Source organism: Micromys minutus, assembly GCF_963924665.1.
Source record: "Micromys minutus genome assembly, chromosome: 1".
NCBI classification, from domain to species: domain Eukaryota; kingdom Metazoa; phylum Chordata; class Mammalia; order Rodentia; family Muridae; genus Micromys; species Micromys minutus.
This window is the reverse complement of record NC_137969.1, coordinates 84380332-84403608: the sequence shown is the minus strand read 5'-3', so window position 1 is coordinate 84403608 and position 23277 is coordinate 84380332. Positions and strand designations below refer to the sequence as shown.

At 42.4% G+C, this 23277-nt stretch overlaps 1 protein-coding gene across 6 annotated transcripts in view; it reads left to right on the top strand.

Moving 5' to 3' along the window:
* Positions 1-13759: 13759 nt before the first annotated feature.
* The window catches only part of ABL2 (ABL proto-oncogene 2, non-receptor tyrosine kinase), a gene marked incomplete at its 5' end in the record, with an annotated part of 83295 nt that continues 73777 nt past the window's right edge, over positions 13760-23277 (top strand). For all 6 annotated transcript variants that reach the window (XM_080930737.1, XM_080930734.1, XM_080930735.1 and 3 more), the window contains one exon: positions 13760-13916. In XM_080930737.1, the coding sequence (XP_080786863.1) occupies positions 13760-13916 (157 nt within the window). The remainder of the gene's footprint in view (positions 13917-23277) is intronic.

Genomic DNA, 23277 nt, shown 5'->3' with positions numbered 1-23277 from the left:
AAAAGCAAAACACAGGAACAGGCAAGAGAGAGCAACTTAAGTTGTACTTGAGTACTACTGCTTGCCTGTAATCCCAGCAGCACAGGTGAGGAAGCTGAGGCAGGGGGATCATAACTTGAACTACTCGGTGGGACCTGGAAGCACAACAACACTGACTTTGCCTCTGTGTAACAATCCTTATTTGGAGCAAAGAAAATCCTCTCTCAGCTCAGGCTCGCGCTATAGGAACCGCTCCCAGCCCCTCCTCCATGTCTTCAATCAGTTCCGCTGTGCTCAGCAAACACAAACACTTGGTGATGCTAAAAACGTAACAGAAAGCTTCACGGTGCCAGCCCTGCCCGTGCCATGGTCTCTCTGGTCTCTTGGGCTGTGGGTGGATGTTGGGGGAAGGGGTGCTGCCTTCTTCCCTTCCTCCACCCTAGCTTCCTGCTGGTCCTCTGGATTCAGGTGCTGGAAAAGCATTCCTGCCCTACTTCTCTGCTGGCAGATCATTTCCCCTGCCTCAGCACTTAGCCTGGTCTACTCTAATTATCAGTTTTCTTGACTGATATCTCCCCAAGACTACAGTTTCCTGGAAGAGATAAGAACTCCTTTTCCAGCTGCACAGAGGGCAGAAGAACACGGTCCGGGAATGGCCCACACCAGACCGACCAATGTTTTAGAGCATCCCAATGGAATGCAGCTGTACTAGAGAGACTAAATATATGTACATGTCATCATTTAGCATAAATATGAAAATAGTTGCTTGATATGAATGGATTTTAATTAGAATTACGGTAGAAATTCTTAGAAATTATTTTCTATGAGATTAAGTTCTCTTCAAAAGTGCTCTCTACTCACTGAACTATTTTAAACCTTTAATTTATTATTTTGTGTAGATTTATGGAGAGGGTGCATGCCACAGTGTCTGTGTGGAAATCATAGGACAGCTTGTGGGAATTGGTTCTCCCCTTCTCCCACTCGAACCCCGAGAATCAATAGGGTGGGGACGAGGAGTTCAAGGTCATCTTTGGACATGTAAGTAGTTTTCAGGCCACTCGGGGCTACAGAATAACCTGTTACAACCTCCTTTGCCCCAACAAAGTAGTTTATAGACAATGGAATTAGCCAACATTTGTGTTTATACTGTAGTCTGTTGAGTATGCGGGTGGATTAAAGTCGAGTTTGTTTTTGCAAAATGCAATCTTATTTTATATGTTCCCCACTTCCCAAATCATAAAACCTATTTCAAACTTTTTTCTTTCTTTCTTCCTTCCTTCCTTCCTTCCTTCCTTTCTTTCTTTCTTTCTTTCTTTCTTTCTTTCTTTCTTTCTTTCTGTCTGTCTGTCTTTCTGTCTTATTTTGAGACAGGATGTCTAAGTAAAAACTTGGCTGGCCTGGAACTCACTCATCATGTAGACCAAACTGGCCTCAAACTTACAGAGATCTGCCTGCCTGTCTCTCCCATGGTGGGATTAAAGGTGTGCACCACCACAGCTGTCTGAACTTGCCCTTTCTGTTTGCTAACAGAGGATCTCAGATGGGAACTGCGGCTGCACAGAGTAATCCTGCAGCGCCTGTGCTATGCATATGCATGCTCTCCCGTTATCCTGCATGTGGCAGCTTCTGTTGTACCCTGAGCTCTGGAGCCATGGGAGAGAGGACAGGATTTAATTTGGGGCTGGGGATGGAAACTTGGTAGAAGGTTTGCCTAGAAGGCAGGAAGCCCAGCAACCTGACACTGTGACACTAAACTGAGTCTCTTTTCTTGACTAACTTTCTTTCTTCCTTCCTTCCTTCCTTCCTTCCTTCCTTCCTTCCTTCCTTTCTTCCTTCCTTTCTCTTTCTTTCCTTCCTTCCTTCCATCCATCCTTCCTTCCTTCCTTCCTTTCTCTTTCTTTCCTTCCTTCCATCCATCCTTCCTTCCTTCCTTCCTTCCTTCCTTCCTTCCTTCCTTCCTTTCTTTCTTTTTAGCCTTCTTTTGTACTTGCCTTTTCCATCCTGAATTTTTGAGAATCAGTCTATTTTTAATCTTTGACTTATTCATTGACAGTTTCCTACATGTATACAATGTATCCTGATCTTACCTACCTCCAGCTTCCCCCCTCATTCTCCTGTGATACTCCCCTTCTCTTCACACCACCTCCTTTTGTTCTATAACTTCCTGAGTCTGGTTAGCCTGCCCCTGGCTGGAGCACTGTACTTGCTTGCTGTCTTGTCCGTGAGTACCACAGCCACATGGCAGAGAGGAGACACCCTGTGACTTCACAGCACTCCTGTCCTTCCTCTGGCTCTTCCCACCTTCTTCACCTCCTTCTTTGGATTTTCCTTGTGCCTTGAAGCTGGGGAGGCTGAGTCCCATTTGAAGTGAGGACTCATCATTTATTCAAAGTGCTTTGACTCGGGTCTCCGCACTAACTGCTGACCACTGTAGAAACTTCTCTGGCTAAGATTAAGAATGGCACTAAACTATGGGTAATAAACGTAGCATTTAAAAGGCAGTTTGACAGCATCCATTTGGTAAAATAATAGTAGGTTCTCCTCTAGGGCCCCTGACCTCCTAAGCTCTGGGCTTTTGACCATGTTTACATTATATATATTGACAAGAGTCTTCATCTATAGCTCAAGTTATTTTGCATCTAATTGTGTTGATTCTCTTCCCTTAACCACCATGCCCGAGATGAAAGTCATTCTTGAAGTCACTGTGTTTGCCCTCCAACATCAAATTCTTTCCCACAGTTGTACAGTGTGCTCTGCTTTGGTTATTCAATTTTTAACCTATAAAGGTTACATGCTACGATAGAAGCTATCATTAGCATAACCCAGATGGTCACAACGTTAAAAAATTAAGCTAGAGAAATACACTCATACAAGCATAATGTAACCACCAGCAAAGTCAAAGTGATTGTTACAAGTTGTCCTTAAATTACATGCCTCACAGGGATGCAACAATGAGGGACTCATAATCGAGGTGGAGACATCAGCCTGAGACAACAGAGGGAAGGCAGCAAGCATCCGTGACAGAAGGTAGTTCAAGTATGTTGGGCCCAACTGACACTAAGAATTGTGCTGCCTTCAGCCTCTTTAAAAAATAGATTTGTTTCTATTTACATTCTGTATATGACTGCTTTGCATGCAGGTATGAACACGTGCTTCATTCCCAGAGGCCGTAAGAATGCTAGATGCCCTAAACTGGAGTTTGGGATAATTGTGAGCCACCAGATTAGTGCTGGGAACCAAGCCTGAGTCCTCTGAAAGAGTAACCTGTGCGCTTAACCACTGGGCCTTCTATCCAGACAAATGTTAAGTGTGTATGTGTTTGGTTTGGAGATGTCTATGAATTCTGCACCTTGGGTACCAATGTGAGAGTCAGATGTCTAGCATCTTGATTTTTGCAAGTGATGCTGGTAATGACAAAAGACATTCAGACTTGCAAGATTTATCAAGACACATTGGTTACATGCCTGTAATCCCAGCTATGGGGAGTGAATACAATCCTGAGTGAATATGTGTGATTAACATGGACACAGCCATAGCAAGGACTCCATGCAGCAGTCCCATAGAAATGGCAAAAGCTTCTTTAGTGAGGCTGGGGGTGGGGGTTGCTACCAAACCCTTCCTTTGTACAATTGACTACTATGTAAAACACCTAGTAACCATAGCTTCTTCCTCCCTGATATCCACAGCCTGAGACCAATCCCCGACAGAGACCTTCTATTGAGACTACCTAGCCACTGCTCTTGTACTGTACAAAAGAAATGCTCTGAGTTTCCAGGTGTCATCTATCAAAGCAAAGTGAGCTCACCCAGTCGTAGCTTCTCTGTATGTCTATCTATCATTTCTTCAATGTCATTCATTTCTTCATTCCCAAGTCACTGCAGTCGGATTTCCAGAAGCAAGCTGTGCAGGACAGAACATCTAGTACCAGGAAGACTGAGGCAAAAGGATAAATGCCAATTCTAGGCCAGTCTAGGCTATATGGTGACTTCTAAGCCAGCACAGGGTACTGGGAAGTCAGGACTTCAATATACGAATAGAGGGAGAGGCATGGTTCAGGTCATAGCAAGAAGCTTTACAGAGGAGAGCCCACAATCTCCAACTGACAGCAGTTGTCAGACATGAGTGAGGTCATCATGCCCCTTCCTGCTCAGCTGACTCTTCAGTAAAATTGTCCAGAAATAATTAAGGTTAGATTACCAGGTGGTCTAGTCAATGGGTAGGATAACACAAAGCAGTAAGTCAGTGGTTCTTACTTATTTATGTATGTATTTATCTTAAAGCAAGGTTTTGTGTACTTCCAGCTGGCTTTGAACTGTCTGAAATGTTGAGAATGACTCCCGCTCCTCCTATTTCTACCTCCCAAGTTCTGGGATTGAATATGTGGTACCATTCCCAATGAATCGTTGTTGTAAGCCATGTTTCACGGGGTGGTTTGTTATGTAACAACAGGTTACTGAAACAACCCCACTTCCCATAATTTCCAGTTCAGGCCTGAGCCTATTACCCTGCACTTGATGATAGGTTACATGTAGAATGGATTTGTTAGTCAGCTCTTTCATTATTACCATTGAAAGGAAAGTGAGTACTAATTTATTAATTTAAAATGAATAGACAGTGCTACTGGTAACATCTATGTAGCACTTTGCCAATTGTTTGAAACAGTCTCTTAATAATTGATAAGGTTTTTTAATCAAAGAAATGTTGAATGCTAGACTCCTGGGGCTAAAAGGAACAACAGGAGGTCACTTACACCATCTCTTCACCTTCTAAGAGAATGACTTATTCTATCTCAGTCAGATAAAATTCCTCATCTCTTCTCTTCTCTGCTCTGCTTCCTCCTCATCACTGTCAAAACAACCTTTAAGGTATTGATCTATGAGCAGGACTGCATTTGGCAGTCTACAAGCCTTTAAAGATTTAATACAACAATGCAGAGACGAGACAGCTTAAATCCAAAGTACTGCCTGCCCCGACCACTGCAGAGAAATGTACTTACAATGACAGCATTTCCACCCTTTCTGTTTGTCTACTTGAATGTTTCCAGAGCAGGTAGATGAATAAGCAGAGGCTGTAGAGATGGCTCAGCAGTTCAGAGTGCAAACTACTCTTCCAGGGGATGGGTGTTCTCTTCCCAGCACCCACTCACACTGCCTCTACTTCCATCTTCTGGGGATCTGAAGCGTTCTTCTGGCTTCTCTAGGAACCTGTTCTCATGTACACATACCTACACAGATACACACTTACACATAAACAAACACAAAAGAGAAAATGTTACTTTTTTAAAGAAACACACAGAGAACATATAATAAACATCTAAACATATTCCCATATGTATATAGGAAGGAAAAAGATATTTAGAGATTCAAGATGGCTTCCCAGTGTTTTGAGGACTGTTGAGTAGAAAAGAAAGGCCAAGACTTGCTCTGTGCGGCTGAAGGGTAGAACCAGGGTCAGGAATGAACAGGTAGAAGCTGCAGGTGGCTCTCCTCTCCTCTTTTCTCATGTAGCCCATGCTGGTTTTGAACTCATTATTTAAACTCCTTATTCTCTTTCCTCTACTTCCTTGGTGTTGGAGTTACAGGAACACACAACTACACTTGCTTTCTTTGATTTAGGGATCAAAACCAGGGCTTTCTCTACAGCAGGCAAGCACTGTACCAACAGAGTTCCGTCTGTAGACCTCAAGTGAGTATGCTTTATTTTATCTTTAGGAATAACATTAGATAACCATTGTCCTTCACAATAAATGGGTTTCCTCGCTGGAATTACTACAGGAGAGTTTCCAGACTCACTTAAATGGCCTCTAACACTCTCTCCAACTCTATGACACTGAGATAGATGTACCCCCAAAATTAAACATACTGGGGGACAGATTTGACCAAAACACATAGCAAACAGATATGAAAAAAATAATTAATAATATTTGTAAGATGTAGATGAAACCAATTTTATAGGCAAAGAATCCTTGCAGTTCTGTTTCTCAGGAGACTCTCCGGTGCCTATTGAAGTTTCTCTTATGGTGGAGAAAGGATCTAAGTATTCTCATGAGTTCTGTAGGAGGGGGGCATGCAGGAACATACTTGGGAGAATAAAAGAATTAAAAAGTCGGCGCAGAGGAGACATACCAGAGCTAGGTTGACTTGCTGTTTTGCTTTGTATATGCTCGGCCCAGGGCGTGGCACTATTAGAAGGTGTGACCCTGTTTGAGTAGGCATGTCACTGTGTGTAAGGGCTATAAGACCCTGGCCCCAGCTGCCTGGAAGTTAGTCTTCCACTAGCTGCCTTCAGATGAAGATGTAGAACCCGCAGCTCCTCCTGCACCATGCCTGCCTGGATGTTTTCCCTGTTCCTGCCTTGATGATACTGCACTGAACCTCTGAATTTGTGAGCCAGCCCCAAGTAAATATTCTCTTTTATAAGAGTTTCCTTGGTCACGGTGTCTATTCACAGCAGTAAAATCCTAACTAAGACACTTGCTAAAGAAGTGTGTCTACTGTAAGCAAGGGAGAGGTTGGAGGAATAGGATCCAAGGGCCATTAGGTGACTATAACCCAAGGTATCTTGGAAAAAATAACTTTGAAACAGTATATACAATTTTTAGCCTTCTTTTATAACAAAGGGGAGAAAGAGTATAGGCTAGACACTGAGAAATGAAGTTTATTTAAAACATTTTATATTTATTTGTGTGTGTGTGTGTGTGTGTGTGTGTGTGTAAAAATATGTATGTGTATGAGCAATCAAGCCATGTATGTGTGACGTCAGAGGATAACTTTTGAGAGTTGGTTCTCTTCTACCATCTAAGTCCTGGGTACCAAATTCAGGTCTTAAGGCTTGGCAGCAAGTGCTTTTACATACCGATCCCTCTTGCTGGCCCATAAATAGTTCTGGTTTAGTGAACTGGTTGGTGTTAAAGGCAGGGAGTTGGGGGTTTAGGCAGGGTAAGGCAGGAAGAGGCTAAGTAGTAACAAAATTAGACAGAGAAATCACCTGAGCCGAAAGTAACGGTGTCCCACATAAGAATGTGAATTGAAATTCCCAGAAAATAGACACATGTATGTTAAAGATTTTGCAAGACTGATTGGCTTATTAGAACTGACTTGACTATTATAAAGTCAGAATGTGATAGGTCCTGAGCCAAGTTATCTTGTGCTAACTTTACTCAATAGCCTTTCATTGCCTACCTGTGTGTCTGACCTTACATCTTGTTTTAAACAACATTTTTAATGAATATGAATATCTTGGGTGCATGTATACTGTGCATTGCTTGGGGGCTTGGCACCCAAAGAGGTAAGAAGAGGGTATCAGGTACCCTGGCTCTGGAGTTAAAGAAAGTTGTAAGCCACTCTGTTGGTGCTGGGAATTGAATTCAGGACCTCTGGAAGAGCAGTCAGTGCTCTTAACTGCTGAGTTGTCTCTCCAGTACCCGACCTACATCTTTGTGACTACCATGCAAAAACTTTTGGAATGTACTAACTTAGCTGACTACTAGTGTGTGTCCTAACCCCTCTTCACCCCCATGTGACTCTGCTCTAATCTTTATGTTTTTTTATATTCATCTTTATACCCCCATCCAGTTTTGCTTATATGTTTTTTTTTTTTTTTTTTGATTTCTTTATTATATAAGTACACTTGTAGCTGTCTTCAGACAGACCAGAAGAAGGAGTAAGATCTCATTACAGATGGTTGTGAGCCACCATGTGGTTGCTAGGATTTGAACTCAGGATTTCTGGAAGAGCAGCCAGTGCTTTTAACCGCTGAGCTGTCTCCCCAGCCTCTCAATATACCTTAAAAATGCTTTGAACAATTGTTTTCTGTGTTTGGCAACTATGAAAACTTCATGAAACCACTCCCACATTAAACATGTTATTGGAGCCACCTGAATCTGTGTTGCTGGCCGCGGCTATTCGTCACTGGCTTCCTCTGGATGTGGAGCTGTGATTGGATAGCACTGTCCATCTGTCCGTCTAGATGCAGAGAAAAGAGAGATGTGGGAGCTATGAAAATTGTAAATATGACAACAGCTTGGAGTGTAGACCCTGGAGGAAAGGGTCAGGGAGGTGTTGCTCAGCAGTTCCCTGCTTTTGCAAAGGTGGTAAGAGTTTAGGATGCAGATGGTGAGGGCATTGGGTAGCAAGTCTCTCAGCTAAAGGCTGTTCTGGGCCTCTGTGTACCATGTCTGCCTCCCCCTCCTCTTCTCTTTCCTTATTCTCTTTCTTCCCTTCTTCCTGCCCCCTGGACTCCTCTTTCGAGTATATTCGAGGTCTTCCATATAATAGGCAGGCACCCCACCACTGGACAGTGGGTCATGCACACCTCCAACTCTATTACTTTCTTTACCCGGTTACTGCCTAAAGCTCCCAGCTACCTTCATCTTCACTTCAGGCAGAGATGGTACGAATTGTTTTAAATGTGGAACTTTGATGTATCTACTGATTAGCATGATGAACAGGGTGAAATTTTATTATATATGTATTATATATTAATATATCATATTATATATTATGTATTAATATATATCGTTTATTATTATTATTAATTATATAGTCCTTCTCTTGTTTATTTTCTGCTTCCCATTCTGAATTCACAAAGCTCTCCCTTTACTCTGAAAACAGAAAAGTAGAAAACACTGCAAGATCATGGATATGTCCTAAGTCTCCACTTACAGAGTATTTGCATTGGTCCCAATAGGTTCTTAGAGATCAGTGGAGGTAGGCATGGCAACCCCCATCTATAAATCCCAGCCCCCGGGAGGTGAGGCAAGCAGGAGGCCGGAGAGCAGGGACCAGAGTTTCATACAGGGCATTGGTGATCTAGGACTGCAGTCACAGCACCTAGCACTGAGGCGTGAGGTGTGCTGTGAGTCTGAGGTCAGCCTGGGCTACAGAAAGGGGCCATTTCTCAAAACAGGAAGACAGGAAGCCAGAAAGAGCCCATGGGAGAGGGGAGAAGAAGCAGCCTCGATGGGGGAGGGCACAGTAGACACAGGATATGGAAGAGGTAGAAGAGGACTCATGGGAATGAAAAGGGTGATGGTGCAAGGGAGCTGGAGGAGAAGAGGAAGAGGAGGTGGGTTAAAAAAACGAAAGCTATAAGAAAACCCTTATGGAAACCCACTGCCCTGTAAACCAATTAGCAAATATAATAAAGCTGGTGTAGATTGCATGCCTTTAATCTCAGCACTTAGGAGGCAGAGGCCAAACTCTGTTTGGGTCCAGCTTGATCTATATAGCAAATCCCAGGGACAGTCAAGGCTACATAGTAAAAGCATGTCTCAAAAAGTAAATAAAAGGAAAAAGAAATAAGAGTTTGAACATGGTACCCCACATGGGTGTATAACCCTTCTCCCATAAGACGTGGCCTAGTAAGTGAAAATCTCAGTACCAGGTACTGACACACTTCCTTACAAGTTATTGGACTTGAAGCCCCCTTGAACATCCCCAGACCACAGGCAAGTGCTACTGCTTTTTATTTTCTTAATTAGCTTTCTTGAGCAGGAAGATTTATTTATTTATTTATTTATTGTTTGTTTATTAACTCTGTGTGTGTGTGTGTGTGTGTGTGTGTGTGTGTGTGTGTGTGAACATGTCTTGGGCACATGTAGAGGTCAGAGGACAATTTGAGGGCATTGTCTCTCTTTCCATGTGAGTCCCAGGGATCAAATTTGGATTATTAATCTTGGTAGCAACTGCCTTTACCTCATGGGCCACTTCACCAAGCCTTGCTATTACTCTTAATTACCTACCATAATTAAACAGTATAATCCCATTGCTGAAGACACTATGCACTGTGGTTGGAGGACATACAGAATTCAATCTGGAATTGGTTGGGAAACTTTCCCCCTGCAGGCCAGTTTTTATAGTACTGAAATGTGCTATGTAGGCCATGGGGTAAGTCATCAGCCTTGAAAGTCACAACACTGACTTGCCAGGCAAGATGTGCTCCCTGGTGCAATAGTGGCATGACTGTTAAGGGTTATCCATGTGATCTTTTAAAAACTAAATCTGAGGCTTGTTCCAGAGGAGGGAATTCATGCCTGGTACTGTTACTCTTGTCAAAAGCCCATGGTTTCCCCTAGGAATTTACTATTGCTTTGCTAAATGTTGCCAAATCACCTTCTAAATATTTATATTTATACCCACAGATTTGGGCTGCTCTTAACTGGTCATATCTGAATGTGACATGGCCATTGCACTGAGGAACTCACAGAAGCTTTACTTATCTCCAAAAGTCCTTCATAAAACCAAATCAGTCCCACACTGAGACACATCCCATGGGAAAGAGCCAACCCTAGACACTAATAATGATGTTCTGCTATTGTTCAGACAGGAGCCTGGCATAACTCATTCAGCAGATGGAAACAGATGCAGAAACTCACAGCAAACATCAGGCAGAGCCCAGGGAGTCTTGTGGAAGAGTGGGGATAGAACTGAGTGAACAGGAGGCATCAAGAACATCACAAGAAAACCTACAGAGTCAAGGAACCTGGGCCCCAGGGGGCTCACAGAGACTGAACCACCAATCAGAACATGCAGGGGCTGGACCTAGGCCTCCTACACATTTGTAGCAGATGGCAGCTGGTCTTCATGCGGGGTCACCAACAGTTGGAGCAGAAGCTGCTCTGACTCTGTTGCCTGCCATTGGTTCTCCTTCCCCTAGCTGGACTGCCTGTCTGGGCCTCAGTGGGGATGTCCCAGAGTGGGCAGTACCTAAGTGAGGGCCTCTGGGGAAGAGTAGTTTCTCTTTGGGGATGTGCATTGGTAGGTTGGTTGTCCACACTCAGGGAGCAGGGTAGGTAAAGGATTGAGAAGTGGGAGGATATGATCAAAGTACACACATGAAATTCTCGGTAGTAAAAAACCGTATTAAAACATAACCAGGAAGGCGGAAACAGAGTTGGAGAACCTATGTAAATGGCCCTACATGCTGTTTTGTTGTTGCTTTTGCATTGTGGTGTTTTGTTCATGGGAGACAAGGTTGCTCTCGAACTTCTGAATCTTCTTCTTCTGCATTTTTTTTTTTTTTTGTACTAATAGTATATATTTACAGGAGACTTTGTTTTTTCTTTTTCTTTTTTAAGACAAGATCTTTCCATATATTTCTGACTACCTCAGAATTCACTGTGCAGACCAGGCTGGCCTTGAACTCTCCGAGCTCTGCCTGCGTCTGCCTGAACACTTGTGCCACCACAGAATTTTTTTTTTTTAACACCAAATACTCTTTTCCTCCAGTCCTCTCTCCATCATTCTCTCCTTTTTTTCTTCTTTTATGCTTGTTTTTATAAAAGGTTTTGCTATCTAGCCTGGAATGGCTTGATTTCTGGTCTTGCTCTTCAGAGTTTCTGGGGTTACTGGCATATAACTGCCCCTGTTCTGCCAGAGCTAAATTTTGAGTCCAAGCCTTCTAATTTCAGAGTCCCTGCCCTTAACCACAGCACTGTTCTACACAGCAATTACTGTCCATCTCCACAAATTAGCAGAGAAACCAAACTGTTGTCACCAAATTGAAATTCCATGGGTAAATAAAAACCAAACAATAAAAACAAATTCTACTTCTATGACTGTCTTTATGCCTTGCAAATTAATCTTTTGAGTAGCTGCAACCACTCTATGAATGAAAAGAAAACGAATAGTATTTTGAGGTAGCATCTTGTCACAGAGGCTGGCCTCACTCAGATTCTCTGCCTCAAGTGGGCTTTCTTAGCAGTTGGGAATACAGATATACATATACATATATATATATATATACACATATACATATACATACATACATACATACATACATATATATATATATATATATATATATATATATATATATATATATATACACCATAGCTCGGAGGTGTATGCTTGCTCACCTTTGTTTGTTAATTTTCAGACAGGGTCTTATGATGCATTTAGGCTAGCCTTGAACTTGTGATCTGACTGCTTCTGGATCTATAATGGTGGGGGGTACAACATGCCGCCCAGGAACAAAAGGTATTTTAAATACAGGAAAACTTTGATATAAATGAAAACTCATATTCTATCCAGTGCTAAAATGTAGTGCTTCTTTTCTATGGGAACTAAGCTCAGTTGTATCTGGCTGTGCCCCAGGTGGCAATGGAATAGCTTAGCGTGTTCTTCGTGTGAGCGCATGCCTGTGCACATGTGTGTGCACTGGTCACAGGACAACTTTTACTGTCAGTTCAAGCCTTGTTTAAGACAGGGTCCCTTAGCCACTGCACATGTAAGACAGGCCTGCTGGTTTTCAGAGACTCTCCCATCTCTGCCTTCTCTGCCTCCCCCTTCTTGAAGACCAGCCAGGTCACAGAGCTTGGGTAGTGCATCTGGCTTTTCACTGACTAGTAGCTTGTTTTGTGGGTCCTGGGGCACTTTAATTGTAAATATTTGTACCAAAATCAGCTGGAAGTTGGTAGTAGCAAGGGGTAGCACACTTGCCTGGAACTCAAGGTCCTGAGTGTGAGTCTTACCAGCAAGCACTTGTGATCTTACACGGTTCTGCAAAAGACATGGAAGGGGAACTACATCTCTTTTGCTAACTCTTCTCTTCCTTAGGGTTGTTTTCCTCGATTTGAGGAATGGCTCCAATCCTCATTAGAAAGCAAAAGTTCAAGTGCCATGTCCAATAATTGATTGTTTTAAAGAACAAAACTAACAAGGAAGAAAAAAATATCGGGAAATAAACACCATCAAGTCTTTGAGAATTGAAAAAAACCCAACTGGCTAAACATTAAGATGTGTGGGGTGGGATGGGGAGACAATTGCACACAGGGTGCACGCCTATAAAAATAACTTCTCCTCTGTCTGTTTCTCTATTTAGACACCAGAAGGTAAAGATGAGTAAGTTCTGACTCAGAAACGGGGTCAAAGTGATTATCTTTTCCTTGTCAACAAAGGTGGGCCTGACCTCCTGCATAGCAAAGAAAACTTGTCTGAGAGAAGATTCGCTTTACTTTCAGGTGTTTTAAAGTAAACAGAAACATATGAAATTAGGTAGATATAGAAGAGAGTTCAAGAGAAATCCACAGTAATATGAGGAATTGGGCTACAATAAGATGGCAAAGTGCACATCAAGAAATAATTCACCAAATTAAGTTAACCCCGTGAATTCTGTACCATTTCAAACTTCACTCTAGGCCGGATGCTAAGTGTGTGTGAAGGGCTCCTATACTGAGTGGCAGCGAAGCACAGGGATTCAAGAGCCTCAGCTGTTTTCTGCTGATCTGCGCACGTGGTGGGTTCTCAACCTCCTCTGACTTGACAGGTGGAGGTGGGACAGGAAAGGTTGGGCGCCACTTCTCCAACTGGGGCAGTGTGTGGAGCCGAATGTGGGTGAAGTGGCGGTGAAGCCCTGGAGGGCCCTGGAAAGCTTCAGTGGACCGGTGGGCCCCCGGCGTTCACCCAGCGGGGCGCGGCGCGGGGCGGGGCCACACGGAGCTCCGCCCACCGAGTAGCGGAGGTGCCTGGGCGAGGGGGGGGGCGGGAGACGCTCTGTCCCACGCTCGCCCTGTGCTCGGTGGTTTAAAGATGGCGGCGGCGGCTGGGGCGAGGAGCCGCCGGAGGGGGAGGGAGGAGGATAGTGTGTGAGTCGCTGGGAGGCAGTACGGTAGCGCGGCAGCGGCTCTGAGGTGTCCGCGTGAGGAGCTGCCGGCAACTCCGGCCCGGAGGGCCTGGGCTTGGGCTGGAGAGGCCGGAGTGGCGCCCGGAGCTCCGAGGCCGGAGCAGAGGAGGAATGTGAGCAGGGGTCGGCGGGGGCGCGGGAGTACGCGAGCGGCGGGATGGGGCAGCAGGTGGGCCGCGTCGGGGAGGCTCCGGGGCTCCAGCAGCCGCAGCCGCGCGGGATCCGGGGCAGCAGCGCAGCCAGGCCCTCGGGCCGCAGGCGGGACCCGGCGGGGCGGACCGCAGACGCCGGCTTCAACGTCTTCACTCAGCATGGTGAGTGTGTCCGGAGCCGGCGGAGGGCGTGAGGGAGGCCGGGGGTGGGGTGGGGTCGGGGCGACGTGCGAGGCGGACGGGCAACCTTCGGGGGGCGAGGGCTGGAGGGGTGCCCGAGAGTGGGGGCGGAATCGGCTGCCATCTGGGCCAGTCACGGGAGGCGAGGCACACCCCTCCCCCCGCCCGGCTAGGCTCTCCAGCCTGGCTGGCAGCGTCTGGGGGCGGCGGCGAGGACGAACAGGGGTCTCAGGGACCCAGGCTTGACTGTCCTGCTGTCCTGGGACAGGACGGGGCTACTGTGGAACAGTGGATGGTATCCCCAGGGAGGGAAGGATGAAGGCAAGTATGATCTCAGGTTCTGGAGGTGGGAGGATAAACCGGTTGTTAACGACGGGAACGAGTCGTGCCCTGAGGAATTGGGAAATAGGTACTGAATCTTTAAGAGATTGTGGCATATTCCGTATGTTTTACTAATCAGGCGGTGAGCAGTGTCAGAATGGTGAACTGTGAAATCCTTTTCAGCATCTCTTTACTTTCAACAGAGTATTTTCTCCAAACTAAAAATGAAGGGCTTTGCCAAACCACCCCGTTCTATCAGAGTATTCTGAGATGGCTGGCTGGGCTGTAGATGGGTGGGCATGTGAGTATGAACATGAGTTTTTCTTTGAACTCCATTGATGTATACATATATGCTCCATGTAGTCTCGGACTTACCTGGTCTCGTATCCTTCAGAAGAGCTGTTTCTAAACTATTTAAAATTATATTTATTTTGTGTATATGTTTGTGTGTGCGCACACCCATGTATGCAGAGGTCAGGAGACAACTTGGGGAATCATTTCTCTCCTTCCACTAAGTGAGTCCCAGGTATTAAGCTCTTCATGTCTAAACTCATAATAAATGCACATTTGGAGCACATACTCTATTAATTTGTGTGTCTTTATTAATTAACACAAGCTAATAATAATTATCAAATAATGTAATCAACAGTCAGAAATGGAGTATAAGAAAGGATGCAATGAGGAAAATTAAGTATAGAGCCCTGTAAATAAGTGTCAGTGTACACACCATGTCTGAGGCCTGAGTTCAAGCAGCCGGAGAGAGAGAGGAATGAATAAATATTAATTTTTCCCCTTGATGGGACGTAGATGCTTTTGTTCTTTCATAGCATTGTTGACCATTTTTAAGAGTATTTCTCTAGAGGAGGGCAGAATAGAGAAGGAGAAAAATATCAGAAGCCATCCTAAGACCTGAGAGGCTGGTGATGTAGATGAGCCGTCTGTAGAAAGGACCAGCTAGTAGAAATTGGATGAGCAGTAGCAAGCTAGTTTCATTGATGATACATACAGGAGCAAAGTGAAGGACAAACTGTCCCACTGTACATGCAAAGGGATGATCCCAGGACTTGTAGCTACTGGTGAGTTCTGCATTTGGACTTCCAAATAAACAGTTTGTTTCCCTTTTTTTTTTAATTTGTAAAAACAAAGTTTAGTTCTATGTGTATGTGCATTCTGCTGTGTGCACATCTGTGTACCATGTGCAGACCTGATGCCATAGAGGCAGGAAGGAGGACGTTGGGTTTCCCGTAACTTGATGGTTGTAAGCTGCTATGTAGGTGCTGGCAACTGAATTCAGGTTCTCAGGAAGAACACTGGTTAAGAGCACTCTTGCACATATGAGTTCAGTGTGGGCCAAGTTTAATATCAGACCTGGGAGACAGAGACAGAAAGACTTTTGAGTTCAGGGCCAACTTGGCCTGTTTTTACCAGTATTCTTATTATAGAAAATGAGGATGCTTTAAAGTTAATACGAAGGTTTTCAACCTGAGTAATTGGGATAATCATGATTTTATTGACAAAGTTGAAGGTTAAAAGCTGATGGATAGGATGTGAATATGGTAGCCAAAGATTAGTATAACATAATAAATACTTAAAGAAATAAAGTAAATTCTTTTAAATCTTTTAAATTTTTTGGGGGGGGGGGTTCCAGGGGATTACATTGAGGTCCTCGTATAAGCTAGACAGGTACTCTCCCACTGAGCCCAGGCATCCAGCACAAGGAGGAACTTTTTAATTTAGTTAATATATCCATTCAATTCAAAATCTACCACGTTTCTAATAGTAGTAACCCACAAAGGATAACCTGGCCTACCTGGGGAGGCTGGGGTTAGTAATTTAGTATGAAAGAATGAGGTGCTGTATGACTTGCTAGTTTTTTAGTTGATGCTTAGCTGGTGAGCTGTTTTATGCTAGTAATGTAGCGTTGAGTGTATACTTGTCTCTTTGTTGTTGGTTTTGAGACAGAATATTGCTATGTGTCCTTGACTAGCCTTGATTTTCTGGCAGTCTTAGAGGTGTGTATCATGCCTGGCTGCTTCATCTGCTATTAACATCTAGCTTACCTTTCAACAGTTAAAAGGCTTCAAGTCAGGGTTGCTTCCTTCTTACCTACTTTCTTTCAAAATTATATTAAAAATTAACCACAAATTATGAAGTTATAAATAACAATTTTTTTCCTTAAACTCACTATTTTAAATAATTGGAATTTTTCTCTTCTGTGTCTATAGTGCATTTTTAAGTCTTTACAGAATAAGTTGTGGATACTCCCAAGTGGAGTGATATTCCAGAAAGATAATGTGATCTGATATAGTGACTACTTTGTTCATTGAAACAGTCTCTGTGTAGCTCAGGCTGGTATTGTTTATTTAAGACCAAGTCTCCTATAGTCCAGGGTGGTCTGAAACGTGATAACTGAAGAGAGCCTTGAATTTTCAATTTCTCTGCCTCTATTTCCCAAATGCTGAGATTACAAATGTGCACCATCATATGAGACTTGTAGGCTGGTCTTGAACTCTCTAGTGCACCTCCACCTCTAAATTGTAGGTGCTATATAATGTCTGGTACTGGTCACTAATTGTTATTAGAATTAAACTTTTGTTGTTGTTTTTAGATAAGTCCTCACTCTATATCACTAGCAGGTAGGCAACTCACCATGTAGGCCAGAAAAAATTTCTTATCTCAATATCTATATCTACATATATGTTTGGATGGCTACATAGTAGTATGTTCCTGTAATCCAGTACTCAGGTGGTTGAGGCAGAAGGATTAAAAGCTATGAATGTAGAAGAGTGTAAAATACTCACTATTCAGACCCTTTATTAGTAGTAGTGGACCACACTGGGTAAATGGTTCAAAACTACTGAACAGAAGGGACAGCTGAGAGCTCACATTTCCATCTACAACTGTCAGGAAGAGAGGAACATTGGAAATGGCTCTATCTGCCTCCAGTGACATATCTTCTTTAAGAAGACCACACCTCCTCTAATCCTTTCCAAACAGTTTCACCATTGGGGACTGAAGATGCAAATATACGGGTGTATGGGGGCCATTCTCATTCAGAATTGACTTTGCATTCTTTATTAGAACCTGAACTGGGCAGGTAGGTGTTCTTGGGTGGTTACAGTGTTCATTTAAATCACATACATATTCTTCCTTTTATATATGTAATAGTATCAGTTTAAAAGATTTTAAAACAACATCATATCTGATAAGTAACAAATTTACTTGATATAGTTTTGTAGGTGAGGACTAGGGAGATGACTAGTATAGTTGAATCTTAGAGGCTCAAAGACTGAAGTGTGAAATGGTAAGCTTCCAGTTCATTGAAAGACTGTGCTTCAGAAAATAAGATGGAAGATTGAGAAAGACATCCTCCTGTCAATCTCTCTCTGGTCTCCACATGGGCCTACGTGGTGAACTCATCCTCCTACACATGCATGCAACATGTGCATGCACGCGCACACACACACACACACACACACACACACACACACACACACACACACATCAAAAAAGACCAGAACAAATATAAGAAAACTGTAGGTAGTCATTTTTTTTTTCTTGAAAACAGAATATCCAGATACAGAAGGTCATTTTGTCTTGAACATAAATGTAAATATATGGAGGAGGGATATCATCTTATAACATTTGAATATATAATTGAAGTACTCCAATGATCTTGTATTAGAATTTATAATAGCTGCCTAAGGTATTCTCTCTAGTTTATTAGTGCATTATGTAATTTATAAGAACCTTTTTTTTTTCTAGATAATCTGTCATGCATGTGTTGCAAGAACTTTTAACTGTGGAACAATCTTGCCAGCCCAGAGCATTTCCTCTCTTCTATATTAGTGTAGACTAGATTTAATTGTACAGGTTAATGACTTAAAAAAAAAGATTTACTTATTTATTATTTATAAGTACACTGTAGCTGTCTTCAGACACACCAGAAGAAGGCATCAGATCCCATTACAGATGGTTGTGAGCCACCATGTAGTTGGTGGGATTTGGCCATCTGGTGAAACCAAACTCAGGTGTTCTTCAGGAGCAGCATCTGTTCTTGACCACCTACCTAGCCACCTCTCTAGCCCCAACCACCAATCTTTACATCTTAAAAAATTTTTTTAAATGTTAAAAACTTTTAAAAAAACTTATTTTTTTTTAACCTATTTATTTATTTATGTATTTAAGTACACTGTAGCTGTCTTCAGACACACCAGAAGAGGGCATCAGATTTTATTACAGATGGTTATGAGCCACCATGTGATTGCTGAGATTTGAACTCTGGACCTCTGGAAGAGCAGTCAGTGCTCCTAACTGCTGAGCCATCTCTCCAGCCCAAATGATAAAAACTTTTGTGTGTAAAAGTAAGATATTTTGTGCAACAATTCTTTTTTTAGCAACCGCTGTCTTTGGGGGTTACATGCATACTCTGACAATACCATACAAATTAGAACACAGTTCCAATATTGCTTTCAGTCAAACATCCAATCACATAAAAGCATGGATGAATGCACACTTAATATAATAGTATCCCAGATTTAGTCTGGGTTCCTTAAAGAAACAATAACTACATTGGGCTCTCTTTCATTTTGCTACTTGTAAATGTGCTGAGTGAGTGATGATTCTTTGGCTTCTTCACAGTGAGCTCTGCCAGTGTTGGGTTTTGATCAGCATAACACAGAGCTCAGCAGGCGCAGGTCATTTGTATTCTCTTGTTTGCTGTCCTAGGAGAGGGGACTGGCTCAGAAATCTTTCAGTTGATGTGGTCAAAGGTATTACTCTGTAGCTTAATAAATAGTGTATCCATATATTTTTATAATCTACACTTTGTTTATGTTAACTATAAGAAACCAAAAAAATACTACTGAGTTAAAACCCAAGATTGCTGCTTAGTATTTTGTGGTTCCAGGTAATTACTAAGAAAATATTCTATGAAAACTAACAGTATATTGTTAGTATCCTCCATGTGTTCTTTATTTGTAAAAAGGCTGATGCCTAAAGCTTTTTGTTATAGTAGCTCTTTGATTGATTTAAAGATTACATTTACTGTACAAAGACTCCTCCCATGGAGGAGAGCTTGCGTAGTGGTAGTAAATACTTGGGTGTGGTGGCAACATCTTTAATCCTGATACCAGGGAGGCAGAGGCCAGCTTGGTCTACAGGGAGTTCCAGGACAGTGAGAACTATATAAAGAGACCCTGTCTCAAAAAATAAAAAAAGTTTAAGGTTTATTTGAATATTTTATAAAAGATTTAATTTGTACGGGTATTTTGCTCATGTGTGTTTGTGTACCACATGTGTGTAGTGCCCACAGTGGCCAAAAGAGGGCACTGGAGTAGCAGACAGGTGTAAGCCACCATTTGGCTGGCTGCAGGGTATTGGACTGAGTCTTCTGGAAGGTGCTCTTAACCACCGAATTATCATCTCTTCAGCCCAGTCTGTGTGCACACAACAGACAACCACTTTTTTCCTTTAAATTAATGTTTTAGTTAGCATACAAATAAATGGTTTCACCTGACATTTTTGTTTGTTCCTATGTATGTATGTATGTATGTATGTACGTATGTATCTTTGTTGTACAGATAGTTGAATGAAAAAGAAAAAGAAACAAAAAGGAGAGAATATGACTGTTCTTAGACATGGTGGAGGAGAAAGTTTATTATAGGTATGTGAGAGAGCACAGCCAAAGTCAGAGCCGAGAGTCCAGTGTGGACATTATTCTGAGCTGAGCCATGTGGGGAAAGAGGGACCAAGTGCAGCAGCCCAGAGGCCAAACGTACAAAAAGGGTGGGTAATCAAAATATCTGTTTTATATAGGGAAGATCCCAGATCCTGGGATGGAAAGTTTGGTGTAGAAACCCTGTAACAGGTAGGGACTAAGAGATGTTGGGAGAACCTGGAGGCCTTCTTTGATATGTTAAACCGGCACCTCAGCCATTTGCCCAAGATTATATGGTATCTGTCATATTAGTACATAATTTATAGTCAGTGGAGGTGCTTTGAACAAACCTGAGTGTTCTTTGTAGATGTTGGTGGGCTTTAAAAAAGTATTTTAAATCTGCCTTTATTTTCTTACTATGCCCTTTCCACCACCTATTTTTAGCTTAACTGTATTTTACCATATATATTTGAGACAGTCCTACTTTGTAGCCCTAGCTGGTCTGGAACTCATTATGTAGTCCAGGGTGGCCTTGAACTCCAGCCAACCCTACCTTGGCTTCCAGAGGGAGCAACCATGCTTGCCTTTTTAAGTCTTCAAGTAAGACTTTACAAAAGTCTATCTTTATCATCTGTTTCATTAAACATTTTTATTATGTTCTATAATTAGCCTTGTTATTTAGAAAAGTTCTAATACTTTTATAAGTTCTTTGACCTAATTATTTCAAGGCTTTTCTTGAAATTAACTGTGTTTAAAAAGAAGTGTCATCTTAGTGATGTGCTGTGGTTGTCAAGGTGTTTTCAGCTCTGAAGCAAGTAGGTTGTTTCCTTCTCAAGCCTCACTAGGTCACACACTTAGTTCAGTGTGGTTTTGTTTGTTTTTGGTAGCTTGTTTTTGTTTTTGTTTTGTTTCGTGAGAAAAGGTCTCATTGAGTAGCCCAAGCTGGTGATGAACTCAGAGCAATCCTCCTGCTTTTGTCCTGGGATTATAGGTATGAGACAACATACTCTGCTTATTTCTTATCCCTTTTGGCAGTATGTGGAATTTATTTGGTTCTGGAAATGAACCGGATGCCTCATGCATGCTAGGCAAGTGCACTACCACTGAGTTATATTTTTGTCCCATCTTTTTATTTCTATTGTTCAAATTGTTTGTTTTAATTCACAAAGGTTTGATAGGTGAGGGAAGACTTTGTCTTAAGAAGGAACCCTTATATATACCAGATTTGGAGTTTATTGTCTTTAAGTTTAGGACATTTTGATTATTCTCTGCTTTCCACTGTACTTGCTTTTTCTCTTAGGAGAAATAAATTTATGTTATAAATTTATTTACATTGATGTCTTCACTATTGGTTTTTCAATTAGTAAATTTTCTCAAATTCTTTGCTGGTTTGCTTGCACTCATTTCTTCCATACTCTGAGAATTGCTGCTTCTATTGACTTCAGCGGTTGCTGTGGGTGGTGTGTTGGCAGGGCTCTTTAGGTATAAGAAACAGGTCAGCTTAAGCAGTCCATAGAAAGCTCACTGGGCAGGTAGAGAACTCACAGACAGGAAAGCAGCAAGGCCTGTCCAGAAACAGGAAGTGGAGGGCTGCTAAATGGTCAACCAGTATTTATTTATTTATTTATTTTGTTTCCTGTTTTGGCTTCTGCTTGCTTATTTTATTCTCCTTTCTAATTCAGTTCATATTACACTAACTATTTTTTAACCCTCTGCTCTGATGAATAGGTCAGTCCATATAACGTTAATTTCTTGGTCTCAGCTTTTAAGTTTCCAGGACTGTCACTGATGACCATAGCTGTTAAGAGTCTTTCAGCATGTATAGTTTGAGCTATAGAGTAGATTGTAATAGAGGCTGAACCAGTATATAGGATATGTAACCTCCTTTTCTCTTCCAGATAAATAGATGTCAGCAGCACTCTGCTTCCAGTTGTGGCAGTCAAAATGTGTCTAGATATTGCGGATGTGTCTGTGGACACACAACCCTCTGTTGATGAGAAACATGTCTGTCAGTCTACCGCTGTGAGCATGTTGGGATGTCTCTGCAAGTTGGGGAGGGTAGCAATTTTCAAATTGTTTCTTTCAAACTTATTTTTTCCTCATATATCTGTAGTTAACTGTGCTTCCTTCTCCCCATGCCCCCAAACAGGGTTCCGTGTGTAGCCCCAGCTGTCTTAGAGCTCCCCTCTGTAAACCAAACTCTGTCCTCAAACTCAAGAGCAGATTCACCTGCTTTTGCCCAGTGAGTTCTGGGATTAAAGGCATGTGCCACCACACCGTTTTAATGTTTGGGAGACCAGAAGTCAACCAACATTTATTATTTTTATGCTGATTTGTTTATTTGGAGGCTGGCATATGTACCACGATTGGTGTGTGTGTAAGTCAGAAGACAACTGCTCTTTCATCCCAGGCATTAAACCAGGCTGTGAGACTTGGTAGCAAGCACCTTTACCTCCTGAGCTGTCTTACCAGCCCTAAAATAAAATGCTTTTTTCTTACTTAAACTCTTTGACTAGAGTTGTAGAGCTTGTCATTTGGATTATGTTTTAAATCTCTGGATTTCTCCACCTTCCCCTCTGGTTTGTTTTTCTTTTTCCTATGAGCAGGCAGTATATATATGGAGGTTATTGGTTGTTTTTAAGAAAAAAATTGTGATTTTTGGTTCTTAGAGGTGTAAAGATTTAGAACTGGAAGAAACCTTAAGAACTGTGATTTTGATAAGGTTGGTTTACAGACAGACAGACTGCTTGCTGCCTGGAGAGCTGACAGCCTATGACTAGATGTGGAAGACAGGAGGACGGAAGTCACTCTTCTTACACTGTCATTGTAGCAAAAGGCAGACCAGTAAGAGAAACTCTGGGAGGTGGACATCCTCTAGTTTTACACACAAGGATGTTTCACTTAGAGATTATTTCCGGCCATTGGCTTGACTCCCCCACCCCACATCCCCTCTTTAGACAGACTTTCCTGTAGCCCAGGCCAATTTAGAACTCAGTGTGTTGCTGAGAGTGGCCTTGAACTTCTTCCTCCTCCCCAGTTTGCAAGCACACCTGGCTGTGTAGACATGTAGGAACAGCTTCTAGCACTGCAGGGCTCTATCAGCTGAGCTGCATTCCCAGCCTCCAGCAGCCTGACGTTTGCATTGTGTGTATATACTACTTGTCTGCCATACTAATATGTATGCATTGTCCTCTGTATTCCAAAGCCTTTATCATAAGACAGAAGGGGGTGTGTGGTATACCATTTATTGAAGGTGAATAGATTAGTTAATTTGATATTAGTTTGTAGAAATCATGTTTCACAAGTCTAGTCTCATGTTTTTAGACTTAAAATAACCATTAATAAAACAAGCATATATAATTA